This window comes from Haliaeetus albicilla, chromosome 14, assembly GCF_947461875.1.
Source record: "Haliaeetus albicilla chromosome 14, bHalAlb1.1, whole genome shotgun sequence".
In the NCBI taxonomy this organism is placed as follows: domain Eukaryota; kingdom Metazoa; phylum Chordata; class Aves; order Accipitriformes; family Accipitridae; genus Haliaeetus; species Haliaeetus albicilla.
Genome location: NC_091496.1, coordinates 36,921,231 through 36,939,572, shown reverse-complemented (window position 1 = coordinate 36,939,572; position 18,342 = coordinate 36,921,231). Strand labels below are relative to the sequence as shown.

Genomic DNA, 18,342 nt, shown 5'->3' with positions numbered 1-18,342 from the left:
AGGGACATTTGCTCCTACACTGTCAGGGGAGGTTTGGACTTGACGTGAGGAGACATTTCTTTCCCAAGAGGGTGGTCGCACCCTGAAACAGGCTTCCTGGAGAGGTGGTGGATGCCCCATGCCTGTCAGTGTTGAAGAGGCATTTGGACAATGCCCTTAATACCATGCTTGAACTTTTGGTCAGCCCTGAAATGGTCGGGTAGTTGGACTAGATGATGGTTGTAGGTTCCTTCCAGCTGAACTATTCCATTCTATTCTGTTCTGTTCTGTTCTACTCTACTCTGTTCCCTGTGCTCACCATGAGTCAAATACCGATGAGAGTGTTATTTGCCTGAAACGCCAGGGGCTTTTCAGCTCCAAAACCACTTTGAAGGACACATGACACAAAGGTTGCAAGTGGAAACAGGATATTACTTTTATTTTTCTGAGTCTGCTTCAGAGCCGATGCTCACAAGCATTGCCACAGTGTGCCCGTGTAGCCAGGAGCAGGCTGATGCATTCTTCAGTTGAGCTTGAGAAGACATTCTTTGCAGCCTGGCAAAGGCAAGTCCCAGAGCTACAGAAAGTAGCAGCAGGAATACAGGCCAAGCAGTCCCTGTATCCTCAAGAGTGAGAACGTGAAGCATGAGGATCAGGACCGACCACACATCAAAGAAGAAGAAGAAGAAGAAAAAGGAGGAGGAGGAGGAGGAGGTGTGTGGTACCGTGGGGTATTTTCCAAAGTATGACAGGTAGAGGTGAAAAGCGTATTTTTGCGTTGGGAAACTTGCTCCGCCGCTGTGCTTCTTGGCCAACGATGCACGAAAGGCGCTCTCGTGCCGGCCCTGCGCTTGATTTGCGTGCAGGGAGAGGTGAAAAGTGGCAGCTCCTGATGGGGCAGCGAGCCTGGAGCCCTTCCAAGCACAGGCTGTTTTGCCCAAGCCAGAAGCCCTGGGGAAATGGAGCTAAGGGAAGAGCAGAGCTCGCTCCCGCTCCAGACTTGCACTGGGCAAGAGAGCCCGAGAGAGCCAGGGCACGAGCGGTGCCTTGGAGGTGCAAGAGCAGCAGGCAGGGAGCTAGGCGAAAGGGCCCAGAGGAGCCCTGACAAGGGGCTGTGCTCAGTGCTACAGAGGAGAAGAAGCAACCCCCCGGGAGCATCCCTTGGAGCCCGCTGTGGGAGTCCGAAAGGTTCCTCCCCCCGGATGCGGGGCACGAGGGCCACCTTCGTGGAGCACGAGCAGCGGGCACCTAGCCACAACGGCCCAAAGGAGCCCTGGCGAGGGGCCCTGCTCAGTGCTGCAGAGGAAGGCAAAAACCCCCGGGGACACTTGCTGGCCCACCGTGGGGGGAAAAAAGCCTTCCTCCCCCCAGCTGCAGGGCACGAGAGGCCATCTTCGTGGTGCACGAGCAGCAGGCAGTAACCTAGCCACGACGGACCGGAGGAGCCCTGACAAGTGGTCCTGCTCAGTGCTGCAGAGGAAGGCAAAAAACCCCCGGGGCCCAGTGCCAATCTGCCCCGGGGGAAAATTCCTTCCTGACCCCAGAGCTGGCGATCGGCTATTCCCTGAGCACGTGAGCAAGACCTGCCTCCTGGTCCCACAGGCTGGTCACGCCTCGCAGAAGATGCCCGAGCCCTGTTCTCCCTCAACCTGGAGCCATCTCAGGGGCTTCCGAGAGTGGCCAAACGCCCGCGGCCTGATCGACCCTGGGGGCAAGAATCCTTCCCGCGCCTTCGGGCCACCAGCGGGTGCTCCAAGGCACCGGGACCCCGGCAACATCTCTGCATCCCACTTCTTACGGCTGCTGCCACTGGTTCCTCAGGGAGTGAGGACGGCGAGCTCTGCAGTGCTCCTCAAGAAGGCGTTCCTTTGGTCTTGCCACAGCTCTCCATCCAAAAAGGCCTGAGGGCCTCAGGCACCTGCAGGGCTTGGTGGTTCTTCTGGTCTCCAGCAGCCTGGTGCAGCCTCCGGTCGTCCTCCCTCGGCCCCCTCCAACTAATTCCAGCGGCTCCTGGCGGACTTCGTCTCGGATGTGTCTGGGGCGCCTGCCAGGCAGACTGGGGGTGGGACAGGGGAGGCTGCCCCTTTTGTAGTGCCCCGGGGCATTGTGACTGCTGCATTGGCGGGTGGTGGCACTGCGACACGGGGGGGTGTGAGGGGGCCCCCCTGTGCACAGCGCTGCCCCTCGGCCCAGCATCCTTCGGAGGAAGGCCTTTGGGGCGCCAGCCCCAGGGGCTGTGTTGCGTTACCAAGTCCAGCAGTTTGGCAGAAAATAAACCGCCTTGCGTTCCAACTTATCCTCGGGTGTCAGAGGGGCTGGGGGCGGCTGGGTTTAATTTCTGAGTGATGTCCAATTCGACGCTCTAAGGGCGGTCGCGTTCAATGTGCTGAACTATCACGGTGATGGATGCGCTTAATAGCCTACTGCACTCTCGGCTTAGCCGCGCTCAACGCACGAGAATGACCAGACTTAGGGAGTTTGGTTGCGCTAACGAACTATCACAACTAGGTGAATGAGCAGCGCAGCTTATTAAAGCAACAGGAGAGGTTCTTTTGGATTGCCCGTGATAAATAGACTGTCTGCAAAGCACGTGCAGGTGGCAATACAGTCGCCTACAAGCGCATGAAATGATGAAAGAAAAGAGCTCTAAAGAATTCCAAGTTTCCCGGGGAAGCGCTCGGTACAGCCGAGCGTTCGAATCTCACGCAAGAGGCGTCCCTGGGGGGCGGGGGGGGAGAGGCTCAGCCCGTCGAGCGATCCTAGAAGTCAGCGGTGTCCTCCCGACTTGTCTATGATGGCGTCTTCCCTAACATTTCTCCTCTCGTAAGCCCTTTTCTATGTTCTGATTTTTTAGGTGGAGCTTGAGTGACTCTAGTCATACATACCTTTCCTTTGATTGGTATAAAGTTCTCTTGCTTTGCTTTTAAAGGTGCATGCTAGAGAAAATTCAGAGCGCGTGCTCAGTGGGGGGGTGGTCGCACCTTGGAGGTGGGTACCTTTGTGGACGGAGGTGTGTTTTGGTGTTGTAATGAGCAGAGTTCACCCAAAGGACCTGCTGTTGCGTGTCAGTACCCCAGAAGTGGGCACGTGTGATATAAACCAGAAGTGTAGGGCGTTAGCTCGACAGAACCGCCGTTATTTTACCTCCTTGCTTCAGTGGATTCAATGCAGGGACCAAGCGTTCTCGTTCCGATTGTTCCGGTTGCCTACCCCTGCGATCACCGAGCCTGGCGGCGGGGTCTCGGCTCCGCTCCACCCTCCGTGTTCCTTTTCAGAGTCAGCGTACCGAGCTCCCCTGGTGTTGCTGACGTCTAAAGTTGCAGGTCACGTTGCTGTCCTGGGTTCAGCTGGGATAGAGTTAATTTTTTTTTTACAGGAACCTGGGAGGTGGGGGGCATAGCCGTGGCAGCTGACCTGAACTGGCCAAGGAGCTATTCCATACCATGTGACATCATGCTCAGTATATAAAGGGGGAGCGGGCCGGGGGGTGGGCGCTTCTTTTCGGTGGGGGAAGTGGCAGAGCGTCGGGTCCCAGGTGGTGAGCAGTTGCACTGTGCATCACTCTTTTTGTATACTTTTTCATTAGTACCGTTGTTGTTGTTGCAATTTCTTTGTGTTGTTCCAGTAAACTGCCTTTATCTCAACCCTCGAGGTTCCAGGTTTGTTTTTTTTTTCTCTCCTCCGTCTTCCCCCCATCCCACCGGAGGGGGGCGGGAGGAGTGAGCGAGCGGCCGCGTGGTCCTTTGTTACCGGCTGGGGTGAAACCACAACAGTCCTTTTTGGCGCCCAACGTGGGGCACGAAGGGTTGAGATAACGACAGATCTAGCCAGATCATTTTGAAACAAATTTGTCATACGCATTTCTTATACTAGATAAATAGATGTTAGTCACAATGTTGATTCATCTGTTTACATGGTGGCGTTTTGTAAGTTCTTATATGCTTTATGTATTGCCTGTAGTTGTGTATCTCATTTCTGGGAGAGTGATTGGGATTATCATTTTGCTGTACTGGGCAATGTCGACTTGTGAAATGATTACATCACTGGTCATGAGGTTAAGCTGGTATCTGTATGAGGCAGTGATATCATTCCCACACTTTCGGCACCTTCTGTCGGATTTTATTGGTAATTACACCCAACCCATGGGGAAGTCAGGGGGGGATACTTCCCCCCATCCGTTCCCCTCCCTTTTCTCTTTCCAACTAATTACAACAGTTTTCGAGAATTTTGAATATCCTTGGGATGCGCAAGCCTGTGTGCTGTTAGTGCTATGCCTCCTGACTATGTTTCAGGTCTCGTCTAGGGCTACAAAAAGGCTCTTTAAGAGTACCACCCAGAGATCTGTCCCAAAGCTGGATATTTATGGGTGGCACGGCGTGTGGGAGGATGTGGGCAGGTATCTAGAGAACTTCTCACCTCCAGTGACTTGGAAGTTCACTCCCGAACAACTGCAGAACCCTCATGAAGTGATAGAATTTTTGAAAGGAAAATGCTGTGGCTATCCCAGAGACACACAACTCACTACACTGTGCTGGGCCCTGGCCGGTATCTACCAAACCCTGCTTGATACTATGCAGCACCCCCAGGGGGAAAAGGGGGAAAAGATGGAAAACAAGACAACATGCACCGTGGCTGCCCCTACCAACATGCACCGTGGCTGCCCCTACCCCGACGACAAGCACCATGGCTGCCCCTACCACGACAACAGGTACCGTGGCTAACCCTACCCCGGTGACAGATACTGCCACTAAACCAGAGAACCAACCTGTGCCAGTATCAGTTGCCCCTGTACAGAAAAAGAAACACACAAAGAAATCAGTTCGCTCAGTGAGAGATGAAGATGAACCAGGGTCATCGCGAGAACAGGAGGAAGAGGCAGAACCTGAAATAATTACCCGATCTCTATCCCTGAGTGAGTTGCGTGACATGCGAAAAGATTTTAGCCGCCACCCAGGTGAGCACATTGTTACCTGGCTGCTCCGATGCTGGGATAATGGGGCTAGTAGTGTGGAATTAGAGGGTAAGGAAGCCAAGCAGTTGGGATCTCTGTCTAGAGAAGGGGGTATCGACAAGGCGATTGGGAGAAAAACACAAGTCCTCAGCCTCTGGAGGCGACTTCTGTTAGGTGTAAAGGAAAGATACCCCTTCAGGGATGAAGTTACATGTCACCAAGGCAAGTGGACCACCATGGAGAGAGGTATCCAGTACCTGAGGGAATTAGCGGTGCTGGAGGTGATTTATAATGATCCAGAAAATGCGCAGTCACCCACAGATCCAGATGAAGTCCAATGCACACAACCGATGTGGCGGAAGTTTCTACGAAGTGCACCACCAACCTATGCCAACTCATTGGCAGTAATGTCCTGGAGAGAAGGCTATGGACAAACGGTGGATGAATTGGCTGTCCAACTCCGGCAATATGAAGGAAGTCTCTCTTCCTCCCTACGGGCCTGTGTCTCAGCTGTAGAGGAATTGTCCCGAGAGTTCCAGCAATTCAAAGTAGATATGTCCTCCTTCTCACCTGTACAGGCCCGCATTGCAGTTATTGGGAGTAAGCGTTCCTCTGCCCAAGAGAGAGGAGAGAGAAAGTACACACGACGGGCTAACCTGTGGTTTTACCTGTGTGACCATGGAGAGGACATGAGGAAGTGGGATGGAAAACCTACCTCAGTCTTGGATTCACGGGTACGGGAGTTGCGAGAAAAAGCAACCAGAAAAGAAGATTCTTCTTGGAAAACTGCTGCTCCAGTTTCCCGTGAGCAGTCCCCCGGGCGCAGTAGATGGGCCGATCTCATTTCTGATCCTCTTGAAGGGACTTCTGATTCACATGTGCAAAAAGTGGGTAACAGATATTCTAACCAGGATTAGAGGGGCCCTGCCTCCAGCCAGGTGGAGGAGAGGGACAACCGAGTCTACTGGACAGTGTGGATTCGATGGCCTGGCACGTCAGACCCACAGGAATATAAGGCTCTAGTAGACACTGGTGCACAATGTACCCTAATGCCATCAAGTTATAAAGGGGCAGAACCCATCTGTATCTCTGGTGTGACAGGGGGATCCCAAGAGCTAACCATATTGGAAGCCGAAATGAGTCTAACCGGGAATGAGTGGCATAAACACCCCATTGCAACTGGCCCAGAGGCCCCGTGCATCCTTGGTATAGATTATCTCAGAAGGGGGTATTTCAAGGACCCAAAAGGGTACCGTTGGGCCTTTGGTATAGCTGCACTGGAGACGGAGGAGATTGAACAGCTGTCTACCCTGCCTGGTCTCTCCCAAGACCCTTCGGTTGTGGGGTTGCTGAAGGTTGAAGAACAACAGGTGCCAATTGCTACCACGACGGTGCACCGGCGGCAATATCGCACCAACCGAGACTCCCTGATCCCCATCCATAAGCTGATTTGCCAATTGGAGAGCCAAGGAGTGATCAGCAAGACTCACTCACCCTTTAATAGTCCCATATGGCCCGTGCGGAAATCTAATGGGGATTGGAGACTAACAGTAGATTATCGTGGGCTGAATGAAGTCATGCCACCGCTGAGCGCTGCTGTGCCAGATATGTTAGAGCTTCAATATGAACTGGAATCAAAGACAGCTAAGTGGTATGCCACAATTGACATTGCTAATGCATTTTTCTCCATTCCTTTGGCAGTGGAGTGCAGGCCACAGTTTGCTTTCACTTGGAGGGGTGTCCAGTACACCTGGAATCGACTGCCCCAGGGGTGGAAACACAGCCCCACTATTTGCCATGGACTGATCCAGACTGCACTAGAAAAAGGTGAAGCTCCAGAGCACCTGCAATATATTGATGACATCATCATATGGGGCAGCACGGCAGAAGAAGTTTTTGAGAAAGGGAAGAAAATAATCCAAATCCTTTTGAAGGCTGGTTTTGCCATAAAAGAAAGTAAGGTCAAGGGACCTGCGCAGGAGATCCAGTTCTTAGGAGTAAAATGGCAAGATGGGCGTCGTCAGATCCCTGCGGACGTGATCAACAAAATAGCAGCTATGTCCTCACCGACTAAGAAAAAGGAAACACAGGCTTTCTTAGGTGTTGTGGGCTTTTGGAGAATGCATATTCCAAATTACAGTCAAATTGTAAGTCCTCTCTACCAAGTTACCCGGAAGAAGAACGATTTTAAATGGGGGCCTGAGCAACGACAAGCCTTTGAACAAATTAAGCGGGAGAGTGTTCATGCAGTAGCTCTTGGGCCAGTCCGGACAGGACCAGATGTTAAAAATGTGCTCTACACTGCAGCTGGGGAGAATGGCCCTACCTGGAGCCTTTGGCAGAAAGCACCTGGAGAGACCCGAGGCCGACCCCTGGGGTTTTGGAGTCGGGGATATCGAGGATCCGAGGCTCGCTATACTCCAACTGAAAAAGAGATATTGGCAGCATATGAAGGAGTTCGAGCCGCTTCAGAAGTGGTTGGTACTGAAACACAGCTCTTCTTAGCACCCCGACTGCCAGTGCTGGGCTGGATGTTCAAAGGGAAAGTTTCCTCTACACATCACGCGACTGATGCCACGTGGAGTAAGTGGATTGCACTGATCACACAACGAGCTCGCATAGGAAACCCCAGTCGCCCAGGAATTTTAGAAGTGATCACGGACTGGCCAGAAGACAAAGACTTTGCAATGTTGCCAGAGGAGGAGGTGACACGGGCTGAAGAGGCCCCGCTGTATAATAAACTGCCAGAAAATGAGAGGCAATATGCCCTGTTCACTGATGGGTCCTGTCGCATCGTGGGAAAACATCGGAGGTGGAAGGCTGCTGTATGGAGTCCTACACGACTAGTTGCAGAAACTGCTGAAGGAGAAGGTGAATCGAGTCAGTTTGCAGAGGTGAAAGCCATCCAGCTAGCATTAGATATTGCTGAAAGAGAGAAGTGGCCAGTGCTCTATCTCTATACTGACTCATGGATGGTGGCAAATGCCCTATAGGGGTGGCTACAGCAATGGAAGAAGGGCAACTGGCAACGCAGAGGTAAACCCATTTGGGCTGCCGCACTGTGGCAAGATATCGCTGTTCGGATAGAGAAGCTAGTGGTAGTGGTCGATTGGAAAATGTAAGATCTGGGCATGATGTAGATGGTATAGAATAAGGGGTGGATAATGTCCTGGGTTCAGCTGGGATAGAGTTAATTTTTTTACAGGAACCTGGGAGGTGGGGGGCATAGTCGGGGCAGCTGACCTGAACTGGCCAAGGAGCTATTCCATACCATGTGACATCATGCTCAGTATATAAAGGGGGAGCGGGCCGGGGGGTGGGCGCTTCTTTTCGGTGGGGGAAGTGGCAGAGCGTCGGGTCCCAGGTGGTGAGCAGTTGCACTGTGCATCACTCTTTTTGTATACTTTTTCATTAGTACCGTTGTTGTTGTTGCAATTTCTTTGTGTTGTTCCAGTAAACTGCCTTTATCTCAACCCTCGAGGTTCCAGGTTTGGTTTTTTTTTCTCTTCTCCGTCTTCCCCCCATCCCACCGGAGGGGGGCGGGAGGAGTGAGCGAGCGGCCGCGTGGTCCTTTGTTACCGGCTGGGCTGAAACCACGACTCCCAGCTGTGCAGCCTTTCTATTAAACACACCCGTTGGCCGTGTTTATAGGGGGATACCAAAGGTGCTTCAGCCATGGGTGAAACTTCCACAGCTCATCTGTGACTTGAACCTTTCTGAGAGTTCTTTGCCTACCTCAGTTTGTGGGAAGATGTTCAGATCTTATCTGAAACCCTGGCAAGTCTCCTTTTCCTTTAGGATTCAGTATTTTGAGTACTGAAAGCTTAAGAGAGGTACTCTCCTTGCCGTTTTGTGCGTTGGTGCCAAAATGGATCTGTACCTTCAGACTATGTAAATGAGGGCATCTAGGCCACAGACATTCCTTTGGTTGTGGTGCTGCCAGCGGTGAAAGACGGGGGTTTGGTTCCCTCTGCAGGAACTCTGCAGAGATGTAGAGAGCATGCATGGTTTCCTCACCGTTCCTTACCAGCGCACCAAGGGACATTTGCTCCTACACTGTCAGGGGAGGTTTGGACTTGACGTGAGGAGACATTTCTTTCCCAAGAGGGTGGTCGCACCCTGAAACAGGCTTCCTGGAGAGGTGGTGGATGCCCCATGCCTGTCAGTGTTGAAGAGGCATTTGGACAATGCCCTTAATACCATGCTTGAACTTTTGGTCAGCCCTGAAATGGTCGGGTAGTTGGACTAGATGATGGTTGTAGGTTCCTTCCAGCTGAACTATTCCATTCTATTCTGTTCTGTTCTGTTCTACTCTACTCTGTTCCCTGTGCTCACCATGAGTCAAATACCGATGAGAGTGTTATTTGCCTGAAACGCCAGGGGCTTTTCAGCTCCAAAACCACTTTGAAGGACACATGACACAAAGGTTGCAAGTGGAAACAGGATATTACTTTTATTTTTCTGAGTCTGCTTCAGAGCCGATGCTCACAAGCATTGCCACAGTGTGCCCGTGTAGCCAGGAGCAGGCTGATGCATTCTTCAGTTGAGCTTGAGAAGACATTCTTTGCAGCCTGGCAAAGGCAAGTCCCAGAGCTACAGAAAGTAGCAGCAGGAATACAGGCCAAGCAGTCCCTGTATCCTCAAGAGTGAGAACGTGAAGCATGAGGATCAGGACCGACTACACACAAAAGAAGAAGGAGGAGGCGGAGGTGTGTGGTACCGTGGGGTATTTTCCAAAGTATGACAGGTAGAGGTGAAAAGCGTATTTTTGCACTCGGCAACTTGCTCCGCCGCTGTGCTTCTTGGCCAACGATGCATGAAAGGCGCTCTCGTGCCAGCCCTGCGCTTGATTTGCGTGCAGGGAGAGGTGAAAAGTGGCAGCTCCTGATGGGGCAGCGAGCCTGGAGCCCTTCCAAGCACAGGCTGTTTTGCCCAAGCCAGAAGCCCTGGGGAAATGGAGCTAAGGGAAGAGCAGAGCTCGCTCCTGCTCCAGGCTTGCACTGGGCAAGAGAGCCCGAGAGAGCCAGGGCACGAGGGGTGCCTTGGAGGTGCAAGAGCAGCAGGCAGGGAGCTAGGCGAAAGGGCCCAGAGGAGGCCTGACAAGGGGCTGTGCTCAGTGCTACAGAGGACAAGAAGCCAGGCCCTGGGACCATGGGCTGGATGCACCCATTGATGACCGTCCCGAGGGCTGGTGGGGGACGGGGCTCTGCCCGGGGGTACCCCCAGGAGGCCACCTCCAGCTCACCGCCTGCCTCTCCTCTCTGCAGTCGTGGCACCACCCTGCGCCCACAGCTATGCCTGGCCTTGGACCAGCTGTGGGTGCTGAGCGGCGGAAAGGAGGCAGCGGGGGAGGAAAAAGAGGAGAAGGAAGGCAGTGATGAGGAGAGGACCTCCATCATCCTCATCTGGCCCACCAGCTCCTGCGTTGCCGCTTTCGGGTGAGTCGTGGTGCCACGTCCCATGGCCGGGCAGGAGAGGTTCCCAACCGTGCCTACGCCATCCTGTGAACGGCCTCTGCCCTGCGTGCAGAGCCTGGGCAGGGAGCGGGAAGCACGCCGGCAGGGAGGGATGGGGGCATTGCCAGGTCCTGCATCCCCTGGTGCCCTTTGGGTCCCCAGAAGAGAAGGGCAAAAGCAGCTGATCTGGCAGGACACGGGGAGCCAGGGCTTGGGCAGCGTCTCTGCCCTGCCCCACAGGGCAGGGCTGCGCAGGCGCCCGCCTCTGCCCACAGGCTGAGGGGCAGCAGGGCCTGACGCTGGTTCTCCTCTCTTTCTGCAGCTCCCAGGCACTGAAGGAGCTGTGGGTGGGCACACTGCTGGGGTAAGCTGGGGGGGATGCTCCAGGCACAGCCGGATGGGGGAACACAGCTCCCCAGCTGGGGAGAGGTGCCCTCGCGGCTGCGGGCAGCTCTCGGGCAGAGCTGCCTCACAGGAGAGAAGGGGCAGCTTGGGGCTCAGCCAGCTCTCTCCCTGTCCTTTCCCGGTGCACAGGACACCAGGAGGAGCAAAGAGAGCCCGCGTGACCCGTCTCCCCTCCCTCAGACCCCTGGAGCTCCGGGGATGGGGGATTGGGCCCTTCACCCCCAGAAGACGCTTCTGGTGCCAGCCCCCTTTGCGGGGGGAAAGGAGCAGGATCTGGGGCAGTGCTTTGGTCACTGCTGTTGGAAGGCAGCTTCTCAGCCAAGCAACTGTCCTCCTGCCCCTTCTGCAGGAGATGCTGGCTGTCCTGCACAAGGAAGGACCGTCGACAGAAGGGATATTCCGAAGAGCTGCCGGCGGGACAGAGTTTCGTGAGCTGCGGGAGGCCCTGGACCACGGTGCGGATGTCGACCTGGGCAGCCAGCCTGCGCTGCTGCTGGCCATCATCTTGAAGGTGAGCGCTTCTGACCTGCAGCTGGAAGAGCTCCTGCCTGGCCTGGAGTGTTCAGAGGCTCACCTGGAGCCCCTGGCATTGCAGGACTTCCTCCAAAGCATCCCCGCCAAGCTCCTCGTGACAGACCTCTACGAGGACTGGATGGCAGCGATGCAGAAGAGCGGCAAGGAGGAGAAGGTTGAAGAGCTGAAAGCGTAAGTGTGGGCAGCAGCCTGCCTGTTGAGGAGGGACTGGTAGAGGCCTGGGACTTGCCTGAAAAGGGACGGTCTCCTTAAAAAGCTGTGTCTTCTGACAGCTTGCTTTTGCTGGGGTGGGCTTAGATTTCGGGGGAAAAGGGCATGGACAGGGAGCCTTCCCTTGCCTGGGCTTGGGTGAAATGAGGAGCTGGGAAGCAAGGCCGTGCTTCCTTCCTGAAGCGCAGGAGCACTGACCGCTGGCTGAGAGCACCCGGAAAGCTGCGCCACCCGGTGTGTTGGGCAAGCTTTGGGGACGGCTGTGGGCAGCATCTTCTCTATTAACGTTGAGTTCCTGTTCCCTCAGGGTGGCCGAGGAGTTGCCTGGAGCCAATCTCCTCCTCAAGCAGCCGCTGGCCCTCCTCCAGCACATCGGCCACAACGCCGCCAGCAGCAGAATGACCGCCAGCAACCTGGCCATCTGCCTTGGGCCAAATCTGCTGAGCCCACCTCACGAGGACCTGTTCCCCCTCGAGGCCATGCTGGCGGTGACTGAGAAGGTGCGCTGTACTGAGCAGCCGGCTGCAGCCTTGCCGGCCCATCCGAGCTTGGCTGCTCAGAGGTCCCTGGCTGCCTCCTCTCTTGAGCAAATGCCGGTGGGGTGGCTGCCTGCAAGAGCAGCCCCAGAACCACAGCTGCCTGCGCAGAGGCAAGGGTCGGGAGTGGGAAAGGCTGCGTGATACATTTCCAGGCACCTGGGTTGAGCCCAAGGGTTTGATGTGTGCAGGTGAACGTGCTGGTAGCGTTTCTCATTGAAAACTGCCATGACATCTTTGTGGAGGAGATGGCTGGCCGCTCCTGTCCATCAGCCGGGGAGTCGCCAGCACCCATGGACAGAGCTACAGGTATGAGGAGGAACTGAGGGCTGTCACAGGCTGGGGCTTGGGGTACCAGAAACCTCAATGTCAAGAAGACAGCTGGTGTAGGGCTTTGGGTGGGTTTTGCTTTAGGTGTGCTTTACTTCCAAGGAGTCACTTTGCTGCACGTGCTTTTCCTTTCTAGACCTGCGTTTGGAAGAGCAAAGTGGCCCTGCAGGCAGAGCAGACAAGGACCACCAGGCAGAAGTCTTGCTGCACACACCACCCACCTGTCTGCTGGACGTCCTCAAAGAAGCTGGGGGAGACGTGGTGGTGGAGTCCGAAATGGCAGAGGTATGGCAGCTCCATCAGGAGCTACCCTCCTACCCGAGACACGGTATCCCCGTGTTTGTTGAGCTGCCAGAAACGAACCGAGTGTCACACACCTGTGTGAACCCTGTGTTCCAAAGTGAGGCCCTTGGAAGAAAGGGCTAATGCAAACCAGCCAAAGGGATCTTCTTTGTAGGGCTAAGGCAGCATTTTGCCAAACAGTCGCCTGCTACTCCAGGGTGTCCCTTGCCACCTGCTGACTCTGACATTTCTGTTGTAGGCACCCGTTGCTTTGGCTCCAACCACCCCAGGGACCACAGTAGGCTCCCTGGGATGCACAGAAGGACTAAAGAGCGCTTCAGAGGAAAGAAGGTAAAATGAGTCAGCTTTGGGTAAATCAAGAACTGATTCTAGTTGATTCTGGCTTTACCTACCTAATCATACTGTGGGATGGAAAGGTTTGCAGGCTCCCCCCAGGAAAAGGAAAATGGAAAGAAAAGAAAGAGAAAACAGGCCTGGGCAGAGGAGAAGGAATGCCAACGAGAAAAGAAAAGAAGGAAGAGAGAAAGAGATGGGGACTTAAAAGAAGCAGGAAAGTCCAGCAGGTCAAGAAGCCCAGGTGTGTGCCAGGCTCTGCTGCCCATCTTTCCCAACTCTCAGTGCTGCTCCAAGTCAGTCTGACCCACTGGCAAGGGACGGTGCTGCGCGGGGCTTGGAAATAACTCCATGGCCGCTCCCCAGGGGCTCCCCATTGAGCCCTGCTGCGTGGCACAGGGGCCCTGTGCATCTGTGCACATGTGCAGGTCTCTAAGGGCATTACCTGTGGGGATAAGGCGCCAGAGCCGTACCCTAGTCGATGCCAGCCATAGCTCTTTCTTCCGGGCTCCAAACAATTCCTCATCAACGGTGCTCCCCAAAGAAAGGGGAACCAAATCCTGCGTATTCCTGCCTTTGTGGGTTTATCAGTGCTCTCTGACTCTGTCGTTGTAGGTGCCGTTTCCCTGTTACTGGCTGAAGCCCTGTGACTCCCGGGCCCACCCCCCCACCGCAGTTGATGTTTGCAATAAAAGGATCTTTTCTCTCTTCTGAGTGTGTCTGCCATACAATATTCTGGAGTGGGGAGCTGTTGTTTGGTGATGAACCCTCGGGAAGGAGTCTGGGATCGTGCCTTTCCCCAGCATCCTTTCCCGCAGGCATCGGGGCTGAGTTCAGGTGCTTTAGGAGTGAAACCAAAGCACAGACTCACACAGGAGGGTGGAGGTTGGAAGGGACCTGTAGAGTTCCTCTGGTCCAACCCGCCTGCTCAAGGAGGCCCACCTAGAGCAGGTTGCCCAGGACAACGTGCCCTTGGGTTTTGAACATCGCCAAGGACGGAGACTCCGCAAACTCCCTGGGCAACCTGTGCTAGTGTTTGACCACCTGGACAGGAAAAAGTTGTTTTCTCATGTGCAGCTGGAGCATATCATGTGTTTTAATTTGTGCCTGTTGCCGCTGGTGCTCTCAGTGGGCACTCTTGAGGAGAGCCTGGCTCCCTCATCTTCATTCCCTCCCAGCAGGGATAGATAGATAGATAGATAAAACACGCACCCCCCCTCCCCAGGCTTTCTCTTCTCCCCACTGAAGTGTGCCAGCTTAAAAGCAACCAGGGAGAAGGCGGCTTCCTTGAGGCTCCTTGTTTTGCAGGTGACCTGGAGACGTGAGGTTCCCCTGCCAAGCTGGCCCAGGGAAGAGAGGCGGAGGGCTGGAGGGCACAGCTGGACTCCTGCTCCTGCAACAGCAGGGACTCGCTGGCCAGAAATGGCCCCGAGGACCCCGGCAAGGGGCTGTGCTCAGTGCTGCAGAGGAAGGCGAACCCCCCCGGGACCTGTGCCAATCTGCCCGGGGGAAAAAACTCCTTCCTGAGCCCAGCCCTGGTGGCCCGAGCAGGGTCCGGGGAGCTCCTGCGGGGGAGCGCGTTTGGGGTTGGCAGCCAGGGACCTAGAGAGTGGTTTTATGAGTGTGAGTGAATTTGCTTTTGCAATGAGATGTGTACGGGCATTGCCAGGGCCTGGCTTTACTCTGGAAGCGACTGTTGTTAGCTGCTGCAGAATTGAAGAGACTGTGCTATGAACACCATGCCAATTAGGCTGCCCCCAGACCTGAAGCTGCATTAAATCTCGTGCCACACTAGTCTCCTTTTTCATTTGAAGAAGTAGGCTGATTCTTTGAAACTCTGTTGCATGACTTTATTTTGGGATGAATTGAAATGCAGTTGTTTCTTTAGCTTTGCTTATTAGCATTCTGCTGGAATAGTGTCAGATCCAGGAGGATTAACTTTCCTCCTTGTTTTGTTCTCTGTGTTGATTTTGGAGAGGAAGGTGTGTTGTCTGTCTTGTGGTGTTGTGTGGTGTTCAGAAGATGCTTGAAACGTTGCTCTTGTCTGTGACCAAGCTCTTTCCCTCAGCGTAATCCCTTTGGACAGCACTGCCAGTAGCGTGCGTACGTTTCTGAGCAGCCTGCAGGTGTTTGATCTCCTGATGGTAGAGAGAGCACTGCGTTTGTTTGAGTTTGGCAGCTTGTCATTGCCCCTTGCTTTCTTCCATTCTTTCCAACCTCTTCTCTTCATTGCTGCTTCAGTGTCCCTTCCTGAATCGTACTTTTGTGTCCCTGCTGATTCATGAAGACTTCATGACCATAGCGTAAGTCTTGGGTGGGTGATACCTGTCGTCCTGCTGTGGCGCGCTGTGCAACTCCTTTCATTAACTTGTTCCATATTAAGCAAGGAGAGGGCCTTTCTGAAGAGGAAGGAAAGTTCTCATCTCTGACCGAGTTCTGGCTGGGGCCCCTGAATGTGGAGGATATGAGAATGGCTGCCTGCCAGACCATATACCAGAGAATACTTGCGTGCCGTAATTCCTTACACTCCACCGTATTTCCTTATTTCCAAGTGACACTTGTGCGACATTTGTTTACTTCTTAATGGGTTCAGCTTTTCTTTGAGACCTTCTCTCTCCCTGTGCATTTTATTGTTGGCCAATACCTAGCAGCGAACAACTTTTGAGAAGCTGGCTTACAAAAGATGTAGTTAATAGGTGGGAACACAGTTTGATGCAGGCAGTACATAACTCCCAGCATCACAGGGCCTAGCTCCAATGCTGTGAAGGCCCGTTCCTCTGCAGGTTTGCACTGTGGAGGGGATTAAGAGACACGTCCTGCCGGTTCCTTCTTTTAGTCCCTTGAGCAGAATGGCATTGCGATAGGCTGGAAGAGAGAGGTGCTGGTTTGAGGGCACCTTGTCAAAAACCCCGGTCCTAAAGGTTAGTGAGGATCGACTGAAAAGATCTGATCTCTCATCCTTTGTATCCTCAGACGCACAAAATACAAATGGGCAGAAAATTGAAAAGGAGCAGTCCTTGTGTAAGAATGGATGCTTTTTAAGAACAATACATTGGGAATTCATCTGCCTGCAAAGTATTTTCTCAGTGCAATGGGAATGATGTTTTGTTGTTGTTTAAACTCTTACAAGGAATGTAGCTGTGTTGCTTTTTGGTTGGGGTGGGACTAACTCTCTCTGTTTCACAGCGGTCTGGATCTTGACACCACTGAAAGTGCTGTCAAGGAGTTGGAGATGGAGCAGGTCCATGGGACCTTAGCTGAATGTTAGGCTGAGCAAATCTTTTGTTTGTTATGGGACGGAGGACGTTTTGTCAAATGCAGCATTTCAAGCGCGAGTAATGGGGAACTTCTCTGGAGAGTACGAGGGTGAAAAAAATGACGTAAATGAAAAATGTCATCAACAGGCAGCATTAGCGTAAGCGAGTAGTGCTTTTATCAGAACTACTTTAAAGAAGCTACTGACTGTTGAAATTGGACAAATGAAAACTCCTATTTGTGGAGCTAGTTGCACTCCGTGCCTTGCTGGTTCCTGTTGAGATTCGTTCTGCAGTAGCACTTTCCCGTGGTTTCGCTCTCGGCCCCAGACCTGACCACTGCTTTGAACTTCTCAGGCTGGACTAGCTGTCAGACCCTTCTAGTTTCTCAGGAGCTGTGGCAGTACTGGTGAGCTAGCTTGATAGCAGCTAATCTAACGCTCAATTGCATGTGCTTTCCTCGTAGCTGTGGAAGCCAGGGGACGTTCTTTTAATGACGCCATTACTTTGTGGCCAAGCTTGGTGACAGCTGATGAGTTCTGTTGTTGTCATCTTCTTCCTGAGACAGAAGAAAGCCCCTGCCATTCCCGAGGAAATGAGACCAATATACTGCCTGCTTAAAAATGTTCCTGTTACTTAAGTTTAAACAAATCTTCAGAGTACAGTAGTAGCATTGTAAATATTATTGAAGAAAATGTGCTGGTTTTAACTGATACAGAAAATTATTGGGTTTTTTTTTTTTTCTTTTTCACTTTTGAAAATACTGAAAGGTATTACTAGAAAAAGTTTCCCATTTATAAAGCAGGAGTTTGTTGGGGCTGAATTACAGTTGCTTTGTAACTGAATTGGGTCAATATTCAGAAAAAGGGGTATATGTTTATTTTTGAAACAGGTCAATACTGCACGTGTTGTGCTGGCAAGGAGGAGGCTTCTTAAATGTAGAACTTCTTAAATTTAAAAGCACATCTCCACTCTCCATAGTAATGCTTCCATGTTAATTCAGGGTTAAGATATTCATTCACTTCAATTTCTGTGAATCTGTTAGGGCAGCGTGCTCTAAGGTGATGGGAGGGAGCAGGGGGAAGAAAGGGAGGAGGAAAAGCAAAATATCTGGAACCTGCTCTTCCATGACTCCTGCAAACTGTAATGTTGTTTTTTTCCCAAGCCTGAAAACTGTACTTGACAGTGGAATTGTGGCTATCTTGTTAATATTCTTCCTTCCTTTCTTGTTTTGGCCTCTCCAGGAAGCGATTTGAGTAATCCTTGGAAATCTTGATGATTTACATCTGTTTTCTACAGATGACTTCACTATCTTTCTGTGTACCCTTTCTTTCCTACTTGTAAAAGAAAAGATCCAATGACTTGTATCTGTTGGGCATTGCTTAATTCGACATTCCTGCCTAGTAGTGCGCAGATCTTCAGCTGGAGTACGACTCCTTTGAGCTTTGCAGTTTTACACTAGCTGAAGATCCTCCTCAGTTGTTGCCTTCACCAGAGAACTGATGTATGTAAAAAGAATGTTTTGCAGTGTTTTTGGACGGACACCCCTGTGTTCCAAATCTGATTTAGCCAGAGAAAACGAACGTGTATATATAAAGTGCCAGGAAGCCCACGTAATGCGATTGCAAGGAAAGCTAGTGCATTGTTTCAAAAGGTTAATAAAACGTAAAGCGCTCCTTACAGGCGCAGCAGCGTTGGCCCACTAGTAGAGAAGACCGCAGTAGTTTTCTTGTAAGGTACGTAAGGATTAAATATTGTAGTTGCTGTAGTGTAAAGGGTTCAGAGGAAGTTACTCTCCTGAGGCTGTTGTTGCAGAGAAAAGTAAGTTAGTTGAAGGAGAAGCCTCTTCAGTCCTAAGGTGTGTCAGTTTGTGAATCGGATCAGGCCCTTTGGCATCATCACCTCCCGTGATTCCGAGTGCCCAGGAGTAATGAACACCACGTGTTTCCGCCTCCAAGGCATTCCCTTCCAGTCTCAGCAGGCTGCGTTATTGCCACCCCTGGTCCTAGCAGGCAAGAACGAGATCATCCTCTTTCTCTGTCAGAAGCTGG

The 18,342-nt window shown here is 52.6% G+C and overlaps 1 protein-coding gene across 1 annotated transcript in view; it reads right to left on the bottom strand.

The window, feature by feature from the left end:
• Nucleotides 1-1,973: 1,973 nt before the first annotated feature.
• The window catches only part of LOC138689019 (ankyrin repeat domain-containing protein 26-like), a 118,917-nt gene continuing 102,548 nt past the window's right edge, over nucleotides 1,974-18,342 (bottom strand). Inside the window, exon 8 of the mRNA XM_069802294.1 lies at nucleotides 1,974-2,062. Coding sequence (XP_069658395.1) covers nucleotides 1,974-2,062 — 89 coding nt within the window. The remainder of the gene's footprint in view (nucleotides 2,063-18,342) is intronic.